Consider the following 23,941-nt stretch of genomic DNA (forward strand, 5'->3'; position numbering starts at 1 on the left):
GTGACATGTCCTAAATATTAATGAGGAGTACACAGGTAATGGGCTATTCCAGATGTATTCCGCACCCCCCCCCCCCTATGGAAGACACTTCCGGAATTCGGGGCTAAATTGTCAGCAGGAATTCACATGTCAGGAAAAACCCATGGAAGACACTGCCGGAATTGTGGTAATATGTCTAATATGGCCAGCCGGAATTCACGTAAATGTAAATGTCTTCCATAGGGTTCCAGCTGGAATTAGAACATTTTTGTTTCCAGCCAGAATTCAAGTAAATGTCTTTCATAGGTTAATCGAGATGGTGATCATAAGTGAAGATTCTGCTGGAATTGGAGCATTTTGACCATTTTCCAGCGGAATATTAAAAATGTGAATGTCTTCAGGCACATCATGGCCTTTCACAATCCCCACTCTTGTTTTTTCGTTTATTTTAGCAGCCGAATTTCACCTAATCTCAATGTCTTCCATACCCTCCAGCATGAATCTTTGCTAAAAATAACTGCTGGAATTCTAGACACATCTCAATTCCAGCTGGAATTGTATTTTTTAATTGTCTTCCATAGGGGTGCGGAATACATCTCACGTTTAGATAACTGTAATTGTGTTCTCGCCGGCCTACCAGAAAAAGAACTCCAAAAACTTCAACGCGTCCAAAACACTGCGGCCAGAGTCGTTACGCTGACAAAGAAATCTGAGCACATTACGCCAGTTAGGTACCAGCTACACTGGCTTCCAATCAGGGAGAGAATAGCTTACAAAATACTGCTATTGACTTTCAAGATCATTCATAGTCAGGCGCTGGTATATCTCTCTGATCTAATTGTCGCGTACACTCCAAGTCGGGTTTTAAGATCATCCTCACAGAACTTGCTTCGCGAGCATTCCAGCCACACAACTACCTATGGAAGGAGTTTCTCTGTGATTGCACCAAAGTTATGGAACAGTCTTCCTTCTCATATTAAAAACTCCGGCACAATTTACCAATTTAAAACACATCTCAAAACTCATCTTTTCAACCAGGCTTACAGCTGAACTGCTCGCGAACCATGTTATTTCATGTTATTTCTGATTATTTCTGATTATGTACTCTTTGATTGATTATTGTGTTTTTAATGATCTCAGCATGTGTATATTTGGCTGATTTTAGTTTTTTAGCTTTAAGTGTAAATTGGCTCAGCATTATTGATGTTTGTGTATTATTATGATTGCTGGTTTCATCCTGTTGTAGATTAAGAATTGATATTAATTTTGTTGGGTTTTATGCTTTTGTAGTTTTTAAGATGTTTGTAGTTTAAGGTATTTTCCTCTTGTGCAGCGCCTAGAGACCATTTGTTTTGTGCGCTTTATAAATGTCCATTATTAATATTATTATTATTATTATTATCTGGAATAGCCCAAAACAGATTTTCATCCAAGTGGTGTTTGACCAATGTGATTTACAGAAATTAAATGATAAGGCAGTATAAAATTAATGTTTTGGTTCTCGTCCAGAGGATTTCCATGAATTAATGAGGGAGGGACATTTCTTTTCCCATTGTAAAATTAGCATTCTTAGTAGTTTTCAGTCTTTTCCAACAGAGCTTCAGGAAAGGAGGAGGCCCTTTTTAATGTGAGATTCTGAGGATAAACCCACAGAGTACCACAAAAAGTCTTGGAAATGATCCATGTTATCTAATTAACTTATTTATATGTACAAGGTTTTCCTAAAGTATTCAATTTTTTTGAAAAATAAACAATCCCAGAAATTGAGGAGGGAGGGGACGAGAACCAAAACATAAATTTCATACGGCCTATCTTCCCCACAGAGATGTATGAAACATAAAAACTGCACAAAAGTCTACATATTCCGTAGTCTTGATCTGCCATCAATATCACTGTATCTTCATCACATAGATGAATAACACATGTATACTGCGCAGAAGTCTACATATTCCTTAGTCTCTGCCGTATCAATGTTGTAATATCTTCATCACAAAGATGCATGACACTTTGGTCAAGATTTTGTAGGAGACTAACTGGACACCTGGTGATGTAGTTGTGAAGAAATTTGTTGCAAGACAGATGAAATTCCAGAGAGAGAGGCTGTGAAAAACAAGCAAACATGGCCTGAATTATCATATAATATCATGTACATATTTTTTCCTTCCTTCCTTACCTCAAATGAGTATCAACACACGGGCTTTACGTGCACAGTTTGCCTATGCACGATCCTGGAACCTAGGATTGATTGCAGATATCAGAACTGGGGATTGTCCCCCTTCTCTTTTCGAATAGCTCTGACACTTAACGTGCACAGGGTTTGACTCTTCCTGTACACGGGACCAACAGCTTTACGTGACTTTCGAATCACGGACGTCGCACATACATTACCTATATCTGCATGTGCTAAGCAGTGTATGGGGGCGAGAAGAAATTCTACAATTAAATTCATTCTGTGATGGAACTAACTTAATTGAAGGATTTCTGACCATATAGGAATTTTTTGGGAGGGAAGAGAATTTTCACCTAAGGCAAGCCCAAGGCTTGAACCCTCGCCGATCGTATCTCCCGGCCGGCAGCGCAATGCCTTAACCGTCATCTTGCCCTTTTTAACTGGATATTTATAAGCTTTGAGGCTAATATGACTATCATTAGCATACATAACAATATCAAATATATAAACACATCAATTATATCATTTACATATAGTGTTTACAATTGTGGGCCCAAAATGTACCCATGTGGAACACCACAAATATAAACACTGATTTTGCATTGGATTGTGCAGAAATTGTCCAGGGTTTGTAAATCCTGTTGGAACACTGTAACATTGTAGATTAATTGTTCCTATTATTATCTTGATGTGAACCTGTTTTTGGTTCATCCTTCATGTGATGTTTGGTTCTAGGGTTAGAGTTTAGGGTTTGAATTAGGGTGTAGGGTTAGGGATAAGGTAAGGGTTAGGATTATACTAATCAGCAAATTACTTCAGTGGTGTCCGTCTGCTCTGTCTGTTCATCGCGTAAAAAGAACTAGGTCAAGCAATGCTACGCAGCTTGACTAGCGAATGAGGTACCGGTGTGATGATGACGTGATCCAATAAGCCAACGCCATAAATTGCGCCCAATTGGCAGACCGCTGAAGTACTGTGATGAAAACTATAAAATTTTGTGATGCTTACATGAAGGCAACACCCTGTTTTTAACCCTGCCTGGCAATGTAGTTTGACCAAAGATGGATACATCTTGAGCTCCGTACCCAGCAAACATTGCTTAACTGGGCCAATATTGGACCCCAGTGATTGGTCCAATAAATGTTTGCAAATCAGCGTCGGACTGGGCCAGTACAGGTGCTAAACTGGACAAGTAAAAGTACCATTTTAAGCTTGCTCTCTCTTTGCCCCCTTTCTCTCTTACTCATTTTCACGACTCTCTTACCCACATACTGGCAAGTTCAGCCAGAAAATATACTTGTCCAGCTTAGCACCAGCACTGGCCCAGTTTGATGCCGGTGTGCAAACATTTATTGGCCCAATCCCAATGTCCAGTATTGGACTTTATTGGCCTAGTACGGCTATGTTCACTTGAGAATGATTGATTGTTCTTATTATTATCTTGATGTGAACCTGTTTTTGGTTCACCCTTCATGTAAGCATTATCACAAATGTTTGGTTTTAGGGTTAGAGTTTGGTTGTGAATTAGGATGTAGGGTTGCAGATAAGGTAAGGGTTAGGATTAGTATTAGGTTTAGGGATCTAACATTTTGTGATGCTTACATGAAGGTAACACCCTGTTTTGTAATCTTGAGTTACATATGCATGAACATGTACAAGTGGACCCAATATTGAACCCTGTGGATTACCAAAAATACTTCTATCACTAAGTTCTGATTCTGCATTGGTATGAACACATTATGAATAAAGATAATTCCAGGGCTGTAAATTCTGAGTGCACACTCAACATTGTATATTGATTGTTCCAATCTATTAAAAGTAGTGGACCCAATACAGAACCCTGGGGAACACCATAAGTAAAAAAGTTCTGATTCTTCATTTGTTTGTGTGGAGATTGTTCCAGGGTCTGTACATCCTGGAGGTACACTCACCATTGCATATTGAGTATTATGTTGTTGTTCACCTGCTTCCAACCCTGCCTGGCAATGTAGCTCTACCAATGATGAATACATTGTGAGTAATGTGTGTATAAACTGTGAAGACAGTGACACATGCTGTAATTCTGTAGCTCTACTGTTAAGAAGTAACCTAAATGAATGAAAGACAAGGGGACCAATTTAAAGGGGCTCTATGAGATTTTGCAAAGGATCAAATGAGAGCCTACTGAGCAGTAATTTGTGACATGATCAAGGGGAATGAGTCACATGTCGACCCTGGTCAAAATGAGTTTTACATATGTTTCTAAAGAGGACATTTAGAGCTTTCAGAAACTGAAAACCCCAAGTTGATAAGACTTTTCAAGTTATGTCACTTTGTCAATCGCTCAAAACAGTAGAAAACAAAAGAATTTTAACACTTTCTTTGCCAATATCTCAAAATCAATGTTAGCGACATCCGACTCATTCCCCTTAATCGTGTCACATTTAGTGACAAAATCTGCCATACTGTAAGTATATAAGACATATTTTGAGCACCATATTAAGCTGATCTGTTATTTAACTGTGTTGGGGAAAAATGTTCCTGATCCGGACTTTCATTACAAAATCATGAAAAAGGCTGAACTAAATCAAATGCTGACTGTGTACATTATAAAAATTATGTACATATAAAAAACTAGACTTATAATTAGACCAAAATTGAGGGTACAAGTTTTGTGAAACCTCACAGTGCCCCTTTAAAGTCAACAATGCAGTTTGGTGAATACAGAAAAGCACAAGATATTCACTCCACATTGAAGTTAATAATCATTGGAAGTAAAGTACGTACCTAAAGAATACCACAGGAAACATCTTGGAAATATTTCTTGTGAACACGGTCTTCTTCAGCATAGTGTCCTCTGTACAAGGATATAAAAGCATACAGTTAAAGGTAGTTCAACCAAGTCATAGGGGAGTGTGTCGTAGCGGTGTTTGCGCTCAAATATTTAGACAAGGAAGATGACACTCAAGAGGAAGGTATATGGTAGAGTCCAAAGTTTACCGTTTTCTAAAATCCATTTTCCGTGTTGTAATCCGTGTTGTAAAATTTGTAGATCCATGCTTCATGAATAAAGCTTAAATACGGCAAAACAATGGTATTATGTCACAATAAAGTGTTCAATATGGCGATCAATAATTATGCTCTGATTGGCATATTCTCATGACTGTTACAATGTTTGGAGGGATAGTGGGGTTCATACCTTGGTAATATACCTTTATTTCAGTATTGTTAAACAGTATTTTTATCATTTAAATTGACACACACAATTTTTGTCACATCATACAAAAATGTCAATTTCCGTGTTGTACCTCCGATTCCATTATTTTTTTCCGTTTTCCGTAAAACGGAAAACTTCGGACTCTAGTATATGGGTTCTACAATTAAGATCCCAATGCTTGATATAAGGGGTGTCATGACATTTTCTACCCCTACCTTGGAATGCAGTCGTCACATCTGGCACTCTCCACATGGTGGATAAATTCTCTGCATTCCAGACTACATTATACCACATGATATCCCAAGATATCGCAACTAGTATACATTCCAATGCACAGACTCCAACCTATAAAAACAAAATGAGACAATCAATACAGAAACAAGACTCACTAAATAGGAAACTTGAGAATGACCCATTGCCTACATGTAGCTATGTAGGTAAAAAGTTCTGAAAGCTGACATAGGACATAAAGCTTTTGAGGAAGATCACTGATTAGGGAACCAGAATTGCATACCTTAAAAGCTTAACCCTCTCCACTGCAGACAGATGATGTTGACTGCAGATAACAAGTTCAAAATTTTCTTAAAAATTGAACAAATTCAGACTTGTACATTGCCATGACCATATTTGGAATCATTATGAAAAATGCATCAAAATGAGTACAAACAAGTATAGTATTGGTTCAGTGGTTCTTGTCATATTGTCTTGATAATTTGAGGAAAATAAGTATCTCAAAACTTGGTCTTTTAATTTTAAAGTCTATGGCTAGCATGCAAAGCATTAAAACTCATCAATCAAAAAATGAGGGTGTCCTCAACGGCCACTATATACCTGTACCTGCTGGTGGACAAGCTTTCAAAGATGGTCGGTCAGGTTTTTTTTTCGTGTTTTTTAGCCAATGACTTAAAAAATCACAAAAATCAACAATGTTTTCCGTCACTTCTCACATGCTTTTGCAGTCAAAATAAGTCTAAACAGCTGATTTTACATACAGCAATTTCCATCTAACATAATCCACTTTTAACAGCTAATTTTACATGCATACAATGTACAGCAAATAAAAAAGAAGAAAAAGTAAAATCTGTGTCAGTTGGGCCCATAGAACAGGTTTTTTTTTCCAGTGGCCTTATCAGTGCCCGTACTATTTAAATGTATGCTCCGCAACAGAAGGTGCTCTTTAGTATCAGTAATGAGCTATAGCAGTTGAAATCCAAACACCCTCTATGGAAAACATGACCTTAATCTCCATCATAGGGGGTGTAGATTTCAAATGGAATCACCTATTCAGCTAAGCTCATTTGAAATTCACACTCCCTGTGTGGGAGATTAAGGTCATGTCTTCCATAAGGGGTGTATGGATTTCAACTGGAATAATCCATTTTGAAAAAGACGACCCTTAATGGGTAACTCCATTTGAAATGCACACTCCCTGTGTGAGCATTTTGGAGCAGACGACCCTGAATGTCTGACTCCATTTGAAATTCACACCCCCTGTGTGGGATATTAAGGTCATGTGTTCCATAGGGGTGTATGGATTTCAACTGGAATAGCACAATTACCTTTGGCGGCAGGTTATCTTTCTGTAACAAAATTAGTTCTACTCCACGCAATATCTTCTCATCTTGTCTCTTGCCTCGTTCTGTTTCCTCCATGATTACTGTAACCATAGCAACACCCAATAGCCAGGGCTCTGTATTGGATATATCGCCATCTATCGTCTGCTCTGTTTGGTTGCCATGGTGAGGTACTAATGACTTTGCCCATTGGTGGATGGTGTTTAGGTTTACCAATGGAGCAGGAGTTTGTTGAGCATGGAGATTACTTGAAATCACTGGCCAAAGTTTTGACCAGTGTATCTGAAAACGTGAAAAAAACAACAACAACAAAACAAAAAAAAACCAAGTGGGTTAAAACAGTTGAACCACAATTGAGGATGCTGGTTCTAAAAGAGGGTTAAGTCATATTGAGTGCATTCTGAGATAAATGGCAAAGAAGGTTGTTATGTTCATGTACTTTCAATGTGGTTAGGCCCAAAAAATAAATTGCTGTATTGCCCCTCAAGAGCGAAAAATGGGAAAGTTGGGTCAGTCGTTCAATTTTCTTTTTTCCTTCAGTTTTTAAAAATCCCCACAAATATTAAATAATGCTTCTTCTATTAGGGACATGTGTCAATTTGATTACTGGATACTTAACTTGTTAGATAATCAATTTAAGACTAGTCATTCAATAAAATATTAAATTGAAGTGAAAAACATTGCTTTTTTTAACATACTTTAAAAAAATGGTGCCCTACCATGTTATTTCACTAAATTCACTATGAAACTTGCACAGAGGGTTTATATTAATTTTGGACTAATGACCATTCCCTTATAAACTTACCAGCAATGATACTGTGAATACTGGGCATGCACATAACACAGGCCTGGTATAAAACTTACCAGCAATGATACTGTGAATACTGGGCATGCACATAACAAAGGCCTGGTATAGAACTTACCAGCAATGATACTGTGAATACTGGACATGCACATAACACAGGCCTGGTATAGAACTTACCAGCAATGATACTGTGAATACTGGGCATGCACATAACACAGGCCTGGTATAGAACTTACCAGCAATGATACTGTGAATACTGGACATGCACATAACACAGGCCTGGTATAGAACTTACCAGCAATGATACTGTGAATACTGGGCATGCACATAACACAGGCCTGGTATAGAACTTACCAGCAATGATACTGTGAATACTGGGCATGCACATAACAAAGGCCTGGTATAGAACTTACCAGCAATGATACTATGAATACTGGACATGCACATAACACAGGCCTGGTATAGAACTTACCAGCAATGATACTGTGAATACTGGACATGCACATACACAGGCCTGGTATAAAACTTACCAGCAATGATACTGTGAATACTGGGCATGCACATAACACAGGCCTGGTATAGAACTTACCAGCAATGATACTGTGAATACTGGGCATGCACATAACACAGGCCTGGTATAGAACTTACCAGCAATGATACTGTGAATACTGGGCATGCACATAACACAGGCCTGGTATAGAACTTACCAGCAATGATACTGTGAATACTGGGCATGCACATAACAAAGGCCTGGTATAGAACTTACCAGCAATGATACTATGAATACTGGACATGCACATAACACAGGCCTGGTATAGAACTTACCAGCAATGATACTATGAATACTGGACATGCACATACACAGGCCTGGTATAGAACTTACCAGCAATGATACTGTAAATACTGGGCATGCACATAACACAGGCCTGGTATAGAACTTACCAGCAATGATACTGTGAATACTGGGCATGCACATAACACAGGCCTGGTATAGAACTTACCAGCAATGATACTGTGAATACTGGGCATGCACATAACACAGGCCTGGTGTAAAACTTACCAGCAATGATACTGTGAATACTGGGCATGCACATAACACAGGCCTGGTATAGAACTTACCAGCAATGATACTGTGAATACTGGGCATGCACATAACACAGGCCTGGTATAGAACTTACCAGCAATGATACTGTGAATACTGGGCATGCACATAACAAAGGCCTGGTATAGAACTTACCAGCAATGATACTATTAATACTGGACATGCACATAACACAGGCCTGGTATAGAACTTACCAGCAATGATACTGTGAATACTGGACATGCACATACACAGGCTTGGTATAAAACTTACCAGCAATGATACTGTGAATACTGGGCATGCACATAACACAGGCCTGGTATAGAACTTACCAGCAATGATACTGTGAATACTGGGCATGCACATAACACAGGCCTGGTATAGAACTTACCAGCAATGATACTGTGAATACTGGGCATGCACATAACACAGGCCTGGTATAGAACTTACCAGCAATGATACTGTGAATACTGGGCATGCACATAACAAAGGCCTGGTATAGAACTTACCAGCAATGATACTATGAATACTGGACATGCACATAACACAGGCCTGGTATAGAACTTACCAGCAATGATACTATGAATACTGGACATGCACATACACAGGCCTGGTATAGAACTTACCAGCAATGATACTGTGAATACTGGGCATGCACATAACACAGGCCTGGTATAGAACTTACCAGCAATGATACTGTGAATACTGGGCATGCACATAACACAGGCCTGGTATAGAACTTACCAGCAATGATACTGTGAATACTGGGCATGCACATAACACAGGCCTGGTATAGAACTTACCAGCAATGATACTGTGAATACTGGGCATGCACATAACAAAGGCCTGGTATAGAACTTACCAGCAATGATACTATGAATACTGGACATGCACATAACACAGGCCTGGTATAAAACTTACCAGCAATGATACTGTGAATACTGGGCATGCACATAACACAGGCCTGGTATAGAACTTACCAGCAATGATACTGTGAATACTGGACATGCACATACACAGGCCTGGTATAAAACTTACCAGCAATGATACTGTGAATACTGGGCATGCACATAACACAGGCCTGGTATAGAACTTACCAGCAATGATACTGTGAATACTGGGCATGCACATAACACAGGCTTGGTATAGAACTTACCAGCAATGATACTGTGAATACTGGACATGCACATAACACAGGCCTGGTATAGAACTTACCAGCAATGATACTGTGAATACTGGACATGCACATACACAGGCCTGGTATAAAACTTACCAGCAATGATACTGTGAATACTGGGCATGCACATAACAAAGGCCTGGTATAGAACTTACCAGCAATGATACTGTGAATACTGGGCATGCACATAACACAGGCTTGGTATAGAACTTACCAGCAATGATACTGTGAATACTGGGCATGCACATAACACAGGCCTGGTATAGAACTTACCAGCAATGATACTGTGAATACTGGGCATGCACATAACAAAGGCCTGGTATAGAACTTACCAGCAATGATACTGTGAATACTGGACATGCACATAACACAGGCCTGGTATAGAACTTACCAGCAATGATACTGTGAATACTGGACATGCACATAACACAGGCCTGGTATAGAACTTACCAGCAATGATACTGTGAATACTGGGCATGCACATAACAAAGGCCTGGTATAGAACTTACCAGCAATGATACTGTGAATACTGGACATGCACATACACAGGCCTGGTATAAAACTTACCAGCAATGATACTGTGAATACTGGGCATGCACATAACACAGGCCCGGTATAGAACTTCCCAGTAATGATACTGTGTATACTGGACATGCACATAACACAGGCCTGGTATAAAACTTACCAGCAATGATACTGTGAATACTGGGCATGCACATAACACAGGCCTGGTATAGAACTTACCAGCAATGATACTGTGAATACTGGACATGCACATAACACAGGCCTGGTATAAAACTTACCAGCAATGATACTGTGAATACTGGGCATGCACATAACACAGGCCTGGTATAAAACTTACCAGCAATGATACTGTGAATACTGGGCATGCACATAACACAGGCGCAGTATAAAACTTACCAGCAATGATACTGTGAATACTGGACATGCACATAACACAGGCCTGGTATAGAACTTACCAGCAATGATACTGTGAATACTGGGCATGCACATAACACAGGCCTGGTATAGAACTTACCAGCAATGATACTGTGAATACTGGACATGCACATAACACATCTTCTATAAATGTGCATACTTTGGCTACTTCTAAGTTTGCTTGACAGAAATGAAGAATTGCCTGTATTGAGGAAAAAAGTAAATAATCCAGCATTCTGAATTTGTTGCAGATATATCCCCTTGTTCAACTGAAGGCTGTGTTAAAAAGAATATTCTGCGCCTGTTTTTAGCCTTTCCGGTTTTTTTTAATCATGTAATGAAAATCTTATGAAGAAATTTAGTAATTTTTAAGGAAAGCCACTGTTACTATTATATCCCAAAACTGGGTTGGTGGCATGTCCCCACTAGTAGTAATAACAATGATGTGGTTTGACAGCAAAATGGGCTATTCCTGTTGAAATGCATACACCTACTATGGAAGACATGACCTAAATCTGCCACATAGAGGGTGTGAATTTCAAATGGGGTTACCTGAATGGGTGACTCTATTTGAAATCTACACACCCTGTGTGGGAGATCAATGTCATGTTTTCCATAAGGGGTGTATGGATTTCAACTAGAATAGCCTACTGTGTGAAAATTCAAACTTATGGCTTTAAAATACATGAAGTGATCAAAATTTTGCCCTGCAGGGCAGTTTGGCTTTTCGGGAAAATCCTTCTTCTTCTATACTCCCCATCTACCCTTCCACTTACCCTGAGAACATATGAGGTAGAAATATAAGATAATCCATAGGCACCTTCTTGATCATATGAGCGCTGTAAACAAACAAACAAACAAACAAACAAACTAATAAGCTGCATAATTTGGGCACTGATTGATTGATTAAGACTGAGATTAAACAATATAGCCGAATAGGATTTGATTTTACTATCCTCTACCATGTGATAGATGACAGGCAGGTCCAATATCTTGACTAGCTATATTTTGCGCAGCTATGATAAAATATCGGACCTGCCTACAGTCGTCTATCACAAGGTATCACAAACTCCCCTTACTTTATGTCACGAGTTATGCGTAGCGCATGCAAGCATACAACGCACTTCATACGCGCACATAAACAAGCATGTTACGCATTATCAATACCCCTGATGACTTAGGGTCGCCTACGGCCTGATAGACGACACCCAAAATCACACAATTGTCTAATCAGATCATGACGTGTCTACAAACTAGAACACTCCCACTGAATAAGAATCAGTGATTGATGGGCCTTTGCGTATGGTGAGTCACAAGGTGATTTTTTTTTGGGGGGGGGGCAAAATTTGACAAAAAAGGCCTACAAATCTTAAAGATCTTTAAGCATCCCACAGGGGGCAATATGTTTCACAGCTGTCCCCCATGCCGAGTGGTAACACATATGGGCAGTTAAGGTGAAGACCACCTTTTTTCAGCATCCAAATATCCCATATTTTTTCACAAACTAATGCACTAATGCATCAAGTGGATCTGTCACCCATGGATCCCGTATCATTTCAACTGAAATGCTAAATTCTCAGAGAAGATATCATACCCTTCCCAGAATCCTTTCCAACATGACGCATCACCTCATTACATCAAATAACACTCTTAATACATTGTAGAGGTCCCTTTGTTTTCATATTCACCTGGGAACCAAGGGAGAACAGTGCCAGTGCATTGATTGGTCACCCCCGGTTAAATAATAAATAAATAAATAAATAAATAAATAAATAAATAGACTGCCTAAAAATGGGTCGATAGACAAGAACTAAACATATTTTGCAAGATTTGGATGTACTTTGTTCATTGAGTTACATTTTGTCACTATCAACCCAAGAAGCACTAGATAGCAAATCAGTACAGGAAATTGAAATGAAAGAAATGCATTATGGGAAGTGTAGGATATCTTATTGCTGAAATCAACAGAGAGATCACTGATCTTCTTGTAATGTTGAATGGCAAAAAATAACTGACATTCCTCATGAAATAAGCATGTGAATTAGATATTTGGTTAGTTTTTGTTATTGAATGGGATTCAATCATGTTTCACCATTAATTGTTCACTAACAAATCAAGCAAACAACCATCCAATCAATCTATCAATATTATCTCAATCTATCAATATTATCTCCATCAATCAAGCAAACAAAGACAAAACTCCATAGTGCATGGTATATACCTATTTATATGTAACGAAATGTTAGACTGATTGATGATGGATTAATTGATCAATCAATTATCGCGATTCACAATACGATGTGCCGCCAGTGGTTGCTCTTGCCAGTCCAATTTTTTACCTCCAGTCCAGTGTTGACTTCGCTGCTCTAGACCCCATTGGCTTTTCACACGAGTGTGATAATAATGAAGCTGACAGTTCCACGAAGGATTCTAATATTCCTGTTTTAGTGCACATTAGCGTGCAGCATTATTATATTGACATTCAAACACACACTGATGTATGTTCCTGTGTTGTATTCATATTACGCGGGCTTTGGATGCCAACATTTTCCCATGATGTACTGGAAATTTTATCCTCTCCACAGCAACCACTGTAGGTTCATCGTATTGTAAATTGACCTGGGGCATACTCAAGTTTGGTTTTGGTAGGGGTGCGCTGCTGAGAGTTTGAAAGTGGACCCATCAATATACCAATTTTTCAAGAAATGTGGACACATTGATGTACCAAAAGTAACAAATTTTGGCGAAATTTCAAACAATTTTAGCTAGATTAAGGCAAAATTGGGCCAACTGATAGATGACAGGCAGGTCCAATATCTTGACTAGCTATATTTTGCGCAGCTATGATAAAATATTGGACCTGCCTGCAGTCGTCTATCACAAGGTATCACAAACTCCCCTTACTCTTTAATGAACGAAACTTGTTACCAACTTTATGTCACGAGTTATGCGTAGCGCATGCAAGCATACAACACACTTCATACGCGCACATAAACAAGCATGTTACGCATTATCAATACCCCTGATGACTTAGGGTCGCCTACGGCCTGATAGACGACACCCAAAATCACACAATTGTCTAATCAGATCATGACGTGTCTACAAACTAGAACACTCCCACTGAATAAGAATCAGTGATTGATGGGCCTTTGCGTATGGTGAGTCACAAGGTGATTTTTTTTTTGGGGGGGGGGGCAAAATTTGACAAAAAAGGCCTACAAATCTTAAAGATCTTTAAGCATCCCACAGGGGGCAATACCGTAAACGTTCGCCTAATGGCGCTATGGGCTCCCTTGACATAACTGGAAATTTAGACACAAACTAAAAGTGCCCTCCAATAAAAATGCCACCAGCAAATAAGGGCACATACCCTTAATTCTTGTTGAAATTTTTAGGAGGGATCTCTCTATTTGTATATGAAATTTACCCCAAGGGAAAGGAGCACAGGTGCGCCATTAGGCAAACGTTAACGGTATGTTTCACAGCTGTCCCCCATGCCGAGTGGTAACACATATGGGCAGTTAAGGTGAAGACCACGTTTTTCAGCATCCAAATATCCCATATTTTTTCACAAACTAATGCACTAATGCATCAAGTGGATCTGTCACCCATGGATCCCGTATCATTTCAACTGAAATGCTAAATTCTCAGAGAAGATATCATACCCTTCCCAGAATCCTTTCCAACATGACGCATCACCTCATTACATCAAATAACACTCTTAATACATTGTAGAGGTCCCTTTGTTTTCATATTCACCTGGGAACCAAGGAAGAACAGTGCCAGTGCATTGATTGGTCACCCCCGGTTAAATAATAAATAAATACATAAATAAATAGACTGCCTAAAAATGGGTCGATAGTCAAGAACTAAACATATTTTGCAAGATTTGGATGTGCTCTGTTCATTGAGGTACATTTTGTCACTATCAACCCAAGAAGCACTAGATACCAAATCAGTACAGGAAATTGAAATGAAAGAAATGCATTATGGGAAGTGTAGGATATCTTATTGCTGAAATCAACAGAGAGATCACTGATCTTCTTGTAATGTTGAGTGGCAATGAATAACTGACATTCCTCATGAAATAATCATGTGAACCAGATATTTGGTTAGTTTTTGTTATTGAATGGGATTCAATCATGTTTCACCATTAATTGTTCACTAACCAATCAAGCAACTAACCATCCAATCAATCAATCAATCAATATATCTATCAATATTATCTCCATCAATCAAGCAAACAAAGACAAAACTCCATAGTGCATGGTATATACCTATTTATATGTAACAAAATGTTAGACTGATTGATGATGGATTAATTGATCAATCAATTATCGCGATTCACAATACGATATGCCGCCAGTGGTTGCTCTTGCCAGTCCAACTTTTTACCTCCAGTCCAGGGTTGACTTCGCTGCTCTAGACCCCATTGGCTTTTCACACGAGTGAGATAATAATGAAGCTGACAGTTCTACGAAGGATTCTAATATTCCTGTTTTAGTGCACATTAGCGTGCAGCATTATTATATTGACATTCAAACACACACTGATGTATGTTCCTGTGTTGTATTCGTATTACGCGGGCTTTGGATGCCAACATTTTCCCATGATGCACTGTAAATTTTATCCTCTCCACAGCAACCACTGTAGGTTCATCGTATTGTAAATTGACCTGGGGCATACTCAAGTTTGGTTTTGGTAGGGATGCGCCGCTGAGAGTTTGAAAGTGGACCCATCAATATACCAATTTTTCAAGAAATGTGGACACATTGATGTACCAAAAGTAAAAAATTTCGGCCGAATTTAACCCAAATTTTGGCGATATTTCAAACAATTTTAGCTAGATTAAGGCAAAATTGGGCTATTTTCCGACAAAATTGAGAAAATTTTGAAAAAATGAGCATCCATATTAGCCTTAAAAAGGGGTTATTAATGTACCAAAAGACCAAAAATGCTACCCATGTTTGCGGCACGTCCCTGTATGGTCATTTGTATTGAGTAACCCCCCCCCCCGGAATGGACCAAACTGATCAGTATATTGATCAATTCTGTATCTCCTACCAGTTGGTGGTTGATGAAGTCACTAGCAGATTTCCTGCATTCTAAACTAGGCATTTGTCCTGGTTTGGTTGTGAAGAGAAGGTAAGCTGGCAAACAACATGCTAATCTGAAAACAAATCAACACAATGGGATATTCCTGTTGAAATACATACACCCCCTATATAAAACATGTCCTTAATCCCCACAAAGGGAGTGTAGATTTCAGATAATCCCATCTGAAATTCACACTCCTTGTATAGATTAAGGTCATGTCTTCCATAGGGTGTATGGCTTTCACTAGTTAGTTGGGTGATCTAGAGCAATTCCGTGACCGTGGATTGCGAAGGTTCGTTTTTCAGTGGATTTGTCTTCTATGAAGGTTAATTAAAAAATTTAGCGGGGTGCCCTCGCGAAAGTGTGGGCGGAACTGTGGGAGCCCAAAATCCAAAATGGTCGCCATTGGCCATTTAAAAATTATTTTTTCAATGGTTTGGCCTACAATGCTGTTCAGTATATGTTTTCTGAGGTTTTTTGGGTCGAGGAATTCATATCTGATATCTATTTTATGATATAACCAATTTTTGACCTTCTAATCCAAGATGGCCGCCGATTTTCAGCTCAGAAAGGTAAAATTTTCACATTTGTCGTAGAGCCTTCATAATAGGCTCTAATTCAAGCTCTCAACATGCCGAGTTTGGTGATGGACACTAACAACTACAAGTAATAATGATTTGACCTATTTTTGACCTTCAAATCCAAGATGGCCGCCGATTTTCAACTGATGAGAAAGGTAAAAATTTCAAATTCGTCGTATAGCCTTCATAATATACTCTAATTAGAGCTCTCAGTAGTAGAGTCTTCATAATAGCCTCTAATGAATACCGTACCCCATTCTGGCATACACATACACCCCCGCACACCTACATAAACATAATATTCATATTATTTGAATGAGTTTAGTCGTTATTGGTTTCAGGTCACGTGTGTTTTGCTCTGCACCCTATCAACAAAGAAAGAATGCAGCATCAAAGACATTTATATAATTTTATATTTAGAAAGAAACACTATTCTATGAGACATAGATCACCTATAACACTGCTTGCCTGTTACCTAAAGCAAAATCATCCCTTGTCAATGTCTACTGAAATGTAACAATCCGTGTAGTCCTAAGTCCTTTCATACTATTGTCCAAGGTAAATATGGTAAATGGGAGAGTTTACAAACAAAAACGAAAAACTGGTCAGGACTTGACAAATATGGTGATTTTTACAACACTTCTTCATGGAAATATGGGTCTAGAAGTCATAAAATGCATCACATGTTACATTATATCTCAATCGCATCTTCAGACAGGATTGAAAAGGCTCAGTATTCAAGTAAACCACCAAGTTCTGAAAGTGATGATGAGACAGAGGGACCATTGGCACCCAAGCGCGCGCGTTCATCTGTGCGTGGACCTCTTCACGAAAAAACTAAATGTGTATAGGTGCATGTCGGGTGTGGATCTGAAGCACCCGAATAGACCACAGGGTTAGCGGTCCATAATCAACACACACTCAGCATGACGCTCCTTTAAGCGCCACACAGTCCTCGTAAAACATGGGGAGCTGAGGGATCGTCTCACACAGCTTGTTGAGTCCACGCCAGCACTGTCAGGTCCTTTCGCAAATGATATCATGTACCAACAAGCCTGTTGGTTGCAGCACGTCAATCACACACAATTAAAGTTAGATGATGCAATGCATCATCAGAATGTGTGTCTCGCAGAGCCAAAAAATTTGCTCTTTAGACAAATGGATGGGTTCGATCCTTCACCGAGCACGAAATCCGTTCACGAGACCCTCTTATTCCCTCTGTTACTTATGTTGCATTGCCTGTTATAGTATCGATCTTGAAGTCGTCAGTGTTAACGATAACAATGGCTGGCTTGCTGTCTGCAATCTCCTGCTGGCAGGTTGCCTATGCTTCAACGACCATTAGAGTCCAGTGATCTTAAAATCAGCATAGCTGATGCAGACACGACTCTTGTGTAGAGTTCCACCAGATCTTGACTCCTCGTTATACAAGGAACATTGATGCCCAGGTTGATAACAGTGGTGGTGATCTGTCCAGTGCTGTGATCATGGATGCCAGACGAATATGAAATTTTTACCTTTCTCAGCTGAAAAAAGGTCAAAATAGGTCAAATCATTATTACTTGTAGTTTTTAGTGTCCATCAACCAACTCGGCATGTTGAGAGCTTCAATTAGAGCCTATTATGAAGGCTCTACGACAAATGTGAAAATTTGACCTTCATGAGCTGAAAATCGGCGGCCATTTTGGATTTGAAGGTCAACAAATAGGTCAAATCATTATTACTGGTAGTTTTTAGAGTCAATTATTCAACTCGGCATGAGGAGAACTTTAATTAGAGCCTATTATGAAGGCTCTACGACAAATGTGAAAATTTGACCTTTCTGAGCTGAAAATCGGCGGCCATCTTGGATTTGAAGGTCAAAAGTTGGTAATATTATAAAATAGACATCAGATATGAATTCCTCGACCCAAAAAACCTCAGAAAACATATACTGAACAGCATTGTAGGCCAAACCATTGAAAAAATAATTTTTTAAATGGCCAATGGCGGCCATTTAGGATTTTGGGCTCCCACGGATTCCGCCCACACTTTCGCGAGGGGCACCCCCGCTAAATTTCTTAATTAACCTTCATAGAAGACAAATCCACTGAAAAACGAACCTTCGCTCTCCACGGTCACGGAATTGCTCTAGATCACCCAACTAAGTGACAAAATTGAGCCGTATAGAAGCTATTCCACAAAATCACAATCGCAAGAAAATAAGGTTTAAAGTTGGACCATTTTTAGCTCTGTAGAAGAAGCAGACTTGTTAACTGCCTGTGCATGACAAATTTCACATAAAATATTGTAGCCAAAATCGAGAAAAGTTGCCCATATGTGGGATAGTACACTGTACATTATAAAATTCTCAAATGAAATATTTTAGTCAAATTAAAGCCTAAAAGGTGCAAAATGTAATGATATATTCTTAAAGTGTATCTAGCTGGGAGGAAAAGCTGGCGATCAATTGAAAATTCTGACCTTTCATATTGAAGATATGTATTTTTTCCCAAAAAGACCTAATTTTTTTGGTGTTTTGGGGAAAAAATCCATATCATCAATATGAAAGGTCAAAATTTTCAATTGATCGTCGGCTTTTCATCCCACCTACATACACTTTAAGTATAAATCATCAGATTGATAAAGTTAACTTGGAGTACTATTAAATATCAAAAATATCAATTTTTAATCATTTGCCATAAAATGTGTATTACATTGCTAATTTCAAAAAATCAAAATTATTTGATATCAGAAGGACATTCTTCGTATTCAGAATGTAATTCGATATGTCTGATGTGCTCTAATGTCCCACAATAAATACGAGGGGGTATCCAAAAGTTTTTGACATCACCTAGAAGGGAAGGAGCTATATCGATGAAATTTTATCAGTGTAATCAATGGTCTTTATGTACATAATGGTCCAAAAATGGTCTCATAAGTATGTTTACTTTCTTTACAGGTGGCGCTAGATGGGCAGTAGGCGCATAACATGTAAAATGGTGAAAATTGAGGCACGCAGCATGATTAAGTTCCTGCATTTGAAGGGTTAGGCCTACAATGTTCAGAAAATCTATAATGAAATGAAAGCTATCTACGGTGATGATTGCCCATCATATGGCACTGTTGATTTTTGAAAAAGGAATTTCCAAACTGGCCACATGTCCCTCACAGATGAGTCAAGAAGTGGACGTTCATCACTTTCGGATGATGCGGCCTCAGTGAAGAAACTCAAGAAAGTGGAGGATCTTATCATGAAAAGGTTATGCGCCTACTGCCCATCTGGCGCCACCTGTAAAGAAAGTAAACATACTTATGAGACCATTTTTGGACCATAATGTACATAAGGACCAGTGATTACACTGACAAAATTTCACCGATATAGCTCCTTCCCTTCTGGGTGATGTCAAAACTTTTGGATACCCCCTCGTACTGTCCTAATGTTCATACCCCATCCCTTAAGAAAGAGTTTTTTAATTTGTCAGTAGAGTACATTCCTGACAATGCCAGAGGAATAGGGACATGCATTGACCCTGAAGCTAGTGTATCTCATTTTTGACCAACATGTGGGTTAGCAAACTTTGCATCTATACAGATCAATTTGAGCCTTGTATACAGGTATTTTACGTACTAACCCAAAGATACTATACCCAAAAATTACAGACTAACAATTGCACCATACGTAACGCTATATGGGAAATCCACCATTTTGGTTTGTCAGTATGGAAGCCACTTATAATGAAAGACAAAGATAAAAAGAATAGTTTGCGTCTGACGTCACTGTCAATCAAATTCTCTATATACGATCCTTGATTGGCTAATAGCGTGTATAAGGAAGGTCGATTCATCTGGCTGGTGCCGATCGGAGAAAAGGAATAGCAGTGAATGGCGAAAAATTACGTACTCTTACAAGGCAAAAAGCAACTGTATGCGGGTTTGTATGTTTGATGGTGCAAAATTAACAATAAGGCACCCGGTTTTACCGCCGTGTTCAGCAACTCATATCATCACGACACTTGTAAACAAACCGTGCTCAGAGTTTGCTTGACAGATAACGTCAGACGCAGACTAGTCTTTTTATCTTTGTCTTTCATTATAATGTACCTGCAACATTATCATCGGCAAGGACCAGAAAACAAATGTCTTTCTAAGAGAAGACGGTGCGTTGCTAGCCGCTACAATATCCCATGGAATCTCATGCAGTATTTTAAGCGCAGTAGGTGCATGTATGATGTTTATTTACACACGTTCCTTATGCCGAGTTACAGAAAAAAATCCGCCATGTTTGTGTGTGGCTCTTGGAGGCCACTTAATCCAAGAGCGACATATGAAGAGCTAATTTGTTGCAAAATCCTTACATCCACTTTTTGAGAAAAACAGCTTTTTGCTGAACCATGAAATGGTATCAGCCTATAGGAGTGAATGTTACTTACTAGCTTACTTACTAGCTTACTAACTGACTAACCATTTGGTCTGAAATGGACATATCTCTAAATGCCACGAAGGTATGACCCCATGAGTGGTGTCATATGAAAGCATTTTAAGATTCATTAAAGCTTATTAAGGGGTCATAAAGGGGTCAAAGGTCAAGTTTTCCAAAATCCTCCGATTTAGCTGAAATTTAAACGCAATGATCCTTATGACATTCTCAACATGTTGAAAATATTTTAAAATTCATTGAAGGTCATTAAGGGGCAATAAAGGGGTCAAAGGTCAAGTTTTCAAAATGCTTCAATTCAGCTGAAATTTAAATGCAATGATCCTTATGACATTCTTACCATGTTTTAAATATTTTAAAATTCATTTAAGGTCATTAAGGGGGTCATACAGAGGTCAAATGTCAAGTTTTCAAAATGCCAGCTTCTCACGATCAAGGTATATTAAAACGGCAATTAATGAAACAGTCTTATTAAAATTAATACTATCCTGCACAGTATTGCTGCTTCATCAGATCGTCACAGTCATCCGCCTTTAGAACTTACCTCGTGCCCTTGCAAAGGGCACAGTTGCTCTAGTTTATTTTATATTCTTTACTTTTCCTCTTTCATTAACACCACTGGCTGCTCATACCTTCAGTAGCATTTCGAGATTATGTCCATTACAGACTCAGGGTGACAGTGGTATAGGCCTACCACAATATACTGCCGAAGCCACATGGTTCAGCTATGGTGCGGTTATCGCTCTAGTTTTAATTGTGCAAGTATTACTTGTTAGATTTGATTCAATGTGGGTTTGCATAAAGTGTTGATAAACAGAAACTAAAAGAATAGGTTGGTACAAATTTCAAGCCTTCCTATTTATTTTATTATTTCTTTTATATCACACCATTTGTGGATGTAAGGGCTTTTGCAACAAAATAAATTTACCCCTTTTCTAGAAACCACCTTTGCAATCAAATTTTAGCCCATTTGTTTGCACTACTTTATATAACTTAACTAACGCTTTCAAAATAAAAAAGAACTAGAATTTCGCGGTTCTCGACCTACGCGGTTCTCGACACAAAGCGTAGGCCACAATGCCTCCACCTTGACGCCCATCATTTTAACTGGTGCAATTTCACTTGGCCCCAAAATGACCTTCACATTACTTGCCTCACTAAGGTGCCCGTTCCCACCAAATTCCATGAACCTGCAGCAGTCTATAGCGATTTGACCCCAGATGACCCAGAATGACCCCAAAATGACCTTGACATTTTTGTATTCCTACAGTGGTCGTTCCCACCAAATTTCATGAACCTGCAACAATATATGGCGATTTGACCCCGGATGACCCAATGACCTTGACATGTCTCGCCAGGGTGGTTGTTCCCACCAAATTTCATGAACCTGCAACAATCTATGGCAATTTGACCTCGGATGACGCCCAAATTAACCTTGACATTTTTGTATTCTACAGTGGGCGTTCCCACCAAATTTCATGAACATGCAACAATATATGGCGATTTGACCCCGGATGACCCCAAATGACCTCACAATGATCTTGCAATTGCGCATATTTTGCGCTGAAAATCAAATCAGGTCAAGAACCTCTGGCTGTGCTACTCTCCGCCAAGTTTCATCACTGTAACTCATACAGATCACCAGATAATCTGTGCACAAGGTTATTTTGCTTGATATGCATAAATTATGCAAATTAGGTACTGAATTACCATATTTTGCGACGAAAACATGCTACAATTTGGAGACTGCCAATTGCCACCCCTCCATCAAATTGCATCACTATACACTTTTCCAGTTCTGAGAAATGGCACTCGCAAGCTCGGACGGACAACCAGGAAACATATATAGTCGGTGTGACGTCAACGCCGCCATCTTGTGGGTATGGAGTGCCTTGTTGCTAAGATCACGCGTTGACGCTTGACTGAAGAGGTGCGTCACGCGCTGCGACTTCCGCGTAAGCGGGGGCGTAATGTGTAACGCATGACATGCAGAACGGTAGTACCCACAAGATGGTGGATCCTGCGGAAAAGGCTGACGGCCTCTATACCTCCGGTGGAGGCATAAAAATTGAAATTTCTCATTTACTTTTTTAATTATGAATTTTTAAATAAATCCTGCAAAATGCCATTTTGGAGCATTTCTGAAGCTACAACTTTTGTTAATTACAATGATTTTTTTCAAACATAGTGACCCCAAAATAGTTCCTTTTGGTTTTAATAGTTAAAAAATATTCAAGGCTACTATACGTCAAAAAAAGTATTTTCCTAAAATTTTATATTAATTTTAAGTTTAGATTTCCGGAAATTCCCTAAGATTTCCTAAACGGGAAATATATGATATCTCCTGAAGGGAAGGTGGTATGAATGTCAAACAACCAACAAAATGTGTATTTTCCCCCACACTATAATGTCATGACAATAACTCAATTTCAGCCAGAGGTGGATATAAGCAGTGTTCAAAATTTTGGTTGAAAATAATGCTCTAGTTGTCCGGTGGACAACCAAAGATCTACAGCCAAAAGTCACTTTTTCAGCATGTTAGTTTGCTCAAACCTGACACAACTGATGAATTGTTATAACTGTTCATAAATTGACTACACTCACTCCACTTTATTGGTCACATGTAGTTAGATTGTGGCAGCTTATGGACAACCAAACACTTTGGTGGGCAACTAGAAATTACAACCTGGTTGTCCGTGGGACAACCCCTTTTATTTTCTTAATTCGGACACTGGATATAAGGCCTTTTGCAACAGAGCTCTTCATATACAAACATGGTGGAGTCGGTACTCTTTGATTCTACCTCATGTACTAACCTCATAAAACAAACTACACATACTGCCATCTCTGCATCTCTATTAGTATCTTCTTTGCAGTGTTTTATCTTGTTGTGGAGGCGGAGTCGGTACTCTTTGATTCTACCTC

The 23,941-nt window shown here is 39.0% G+C and overlaps 3 protein-coding genes across 3 annotated transcripts in view; all 3 read right to left on the bottom strand.

Moving 5' to 3' along the window:
• Positions 1 to 1,688: 1,688 nt before the first annotated feature.
• Positions 1,689 to 7,297, bottom strand: LOC140137636 (uncharacterized). Its single transcript, XM_072159375.1, has 5 exons — positions 6,905 to 7,297; positions 5,561 to 5,690; positions 4,916 to 4,985; positions 4,081 to 4,237; positions 1,689 to 2,079 (listed from the first exon to the last, which is right to left on the bottom strand). Exons 1-5 carry the CDS (start codon positions 7,010 to 7,012, stop codon positions 1,921 to 1,923), a joined length of 624 nt encoding a protein of 207 aa, XP_072015476.1. The 5' UTR covers positions 7,013 to 7,297; the 3' UTR covers positions 1,689 to 1,920.
• A 1-nt stretch (position 7,298) lies between these two features.
• Positions 7,299 to 23,907, bottom strand: LOC140172093 (uncharacterized). The gene is made up of 5 exons (XM_072195443.1): positions 23,833 to 23,907; positions 15,986 to 16,091; positions 11,698 to 11,760; positions 11,022 to 11,123; positions 7,299 to 7,319 (listed from the first exon to the last, which is right to left on the bottom strand). Exons 1-5 carry the CDS (start codon positions 23,859 to 23,861, stop codon positions 7,299 to 7,301), a joined length of 321 nt encoding a protein of 106 aa, XP_072051544.1. The 5' UTR covers positions 23,862 to 23,907.
• Positions 7,299 to 23,941, bottom strand: part of LOC140172085 (Fanconi anemia group A protein homolog) — a 101,627-nt gene continuing 84,984 nt past the window's right edge. Inside the window, exons 28-31 of the mRNA XM_072195436.1 lie at positions 15,986 to 16,091; positions 11,698 to 11,760; positions 11,022 to 11,123; positions 7,299 to 7,319 (exon numbers count right to left, since the gene is read on the bottom strand). Of these exons, the coding sequence (XP_072051537.1) occupies positions 7,299 to 7,319; positions 11,022 to 11,123; positions 11,698 to 11,760; positions 15,986 to 16,091 (292 nt within the window). The remainder of the gene's footprint in view (positions 7,320 to 11,021; positions 11,124 to 11,697; positions 11,761 to 15,985; positions 16,092 to 23,941) is intronic.

The sequence above is a fragment of the Amphiura filiformis genome, chromosome 2, assembly GCF_039555335.1.
Source record: "Amphiura filiformis chromosome 2, Afil_fr2py, whole genome shotgun sequence".
Lineage (NCBI taxonomy): Eukaryota > Metazoa > Echinodermata > Ophiuroidea > Amphilepidida > Amphiuridae > Amphiura > Amphiura filiformis.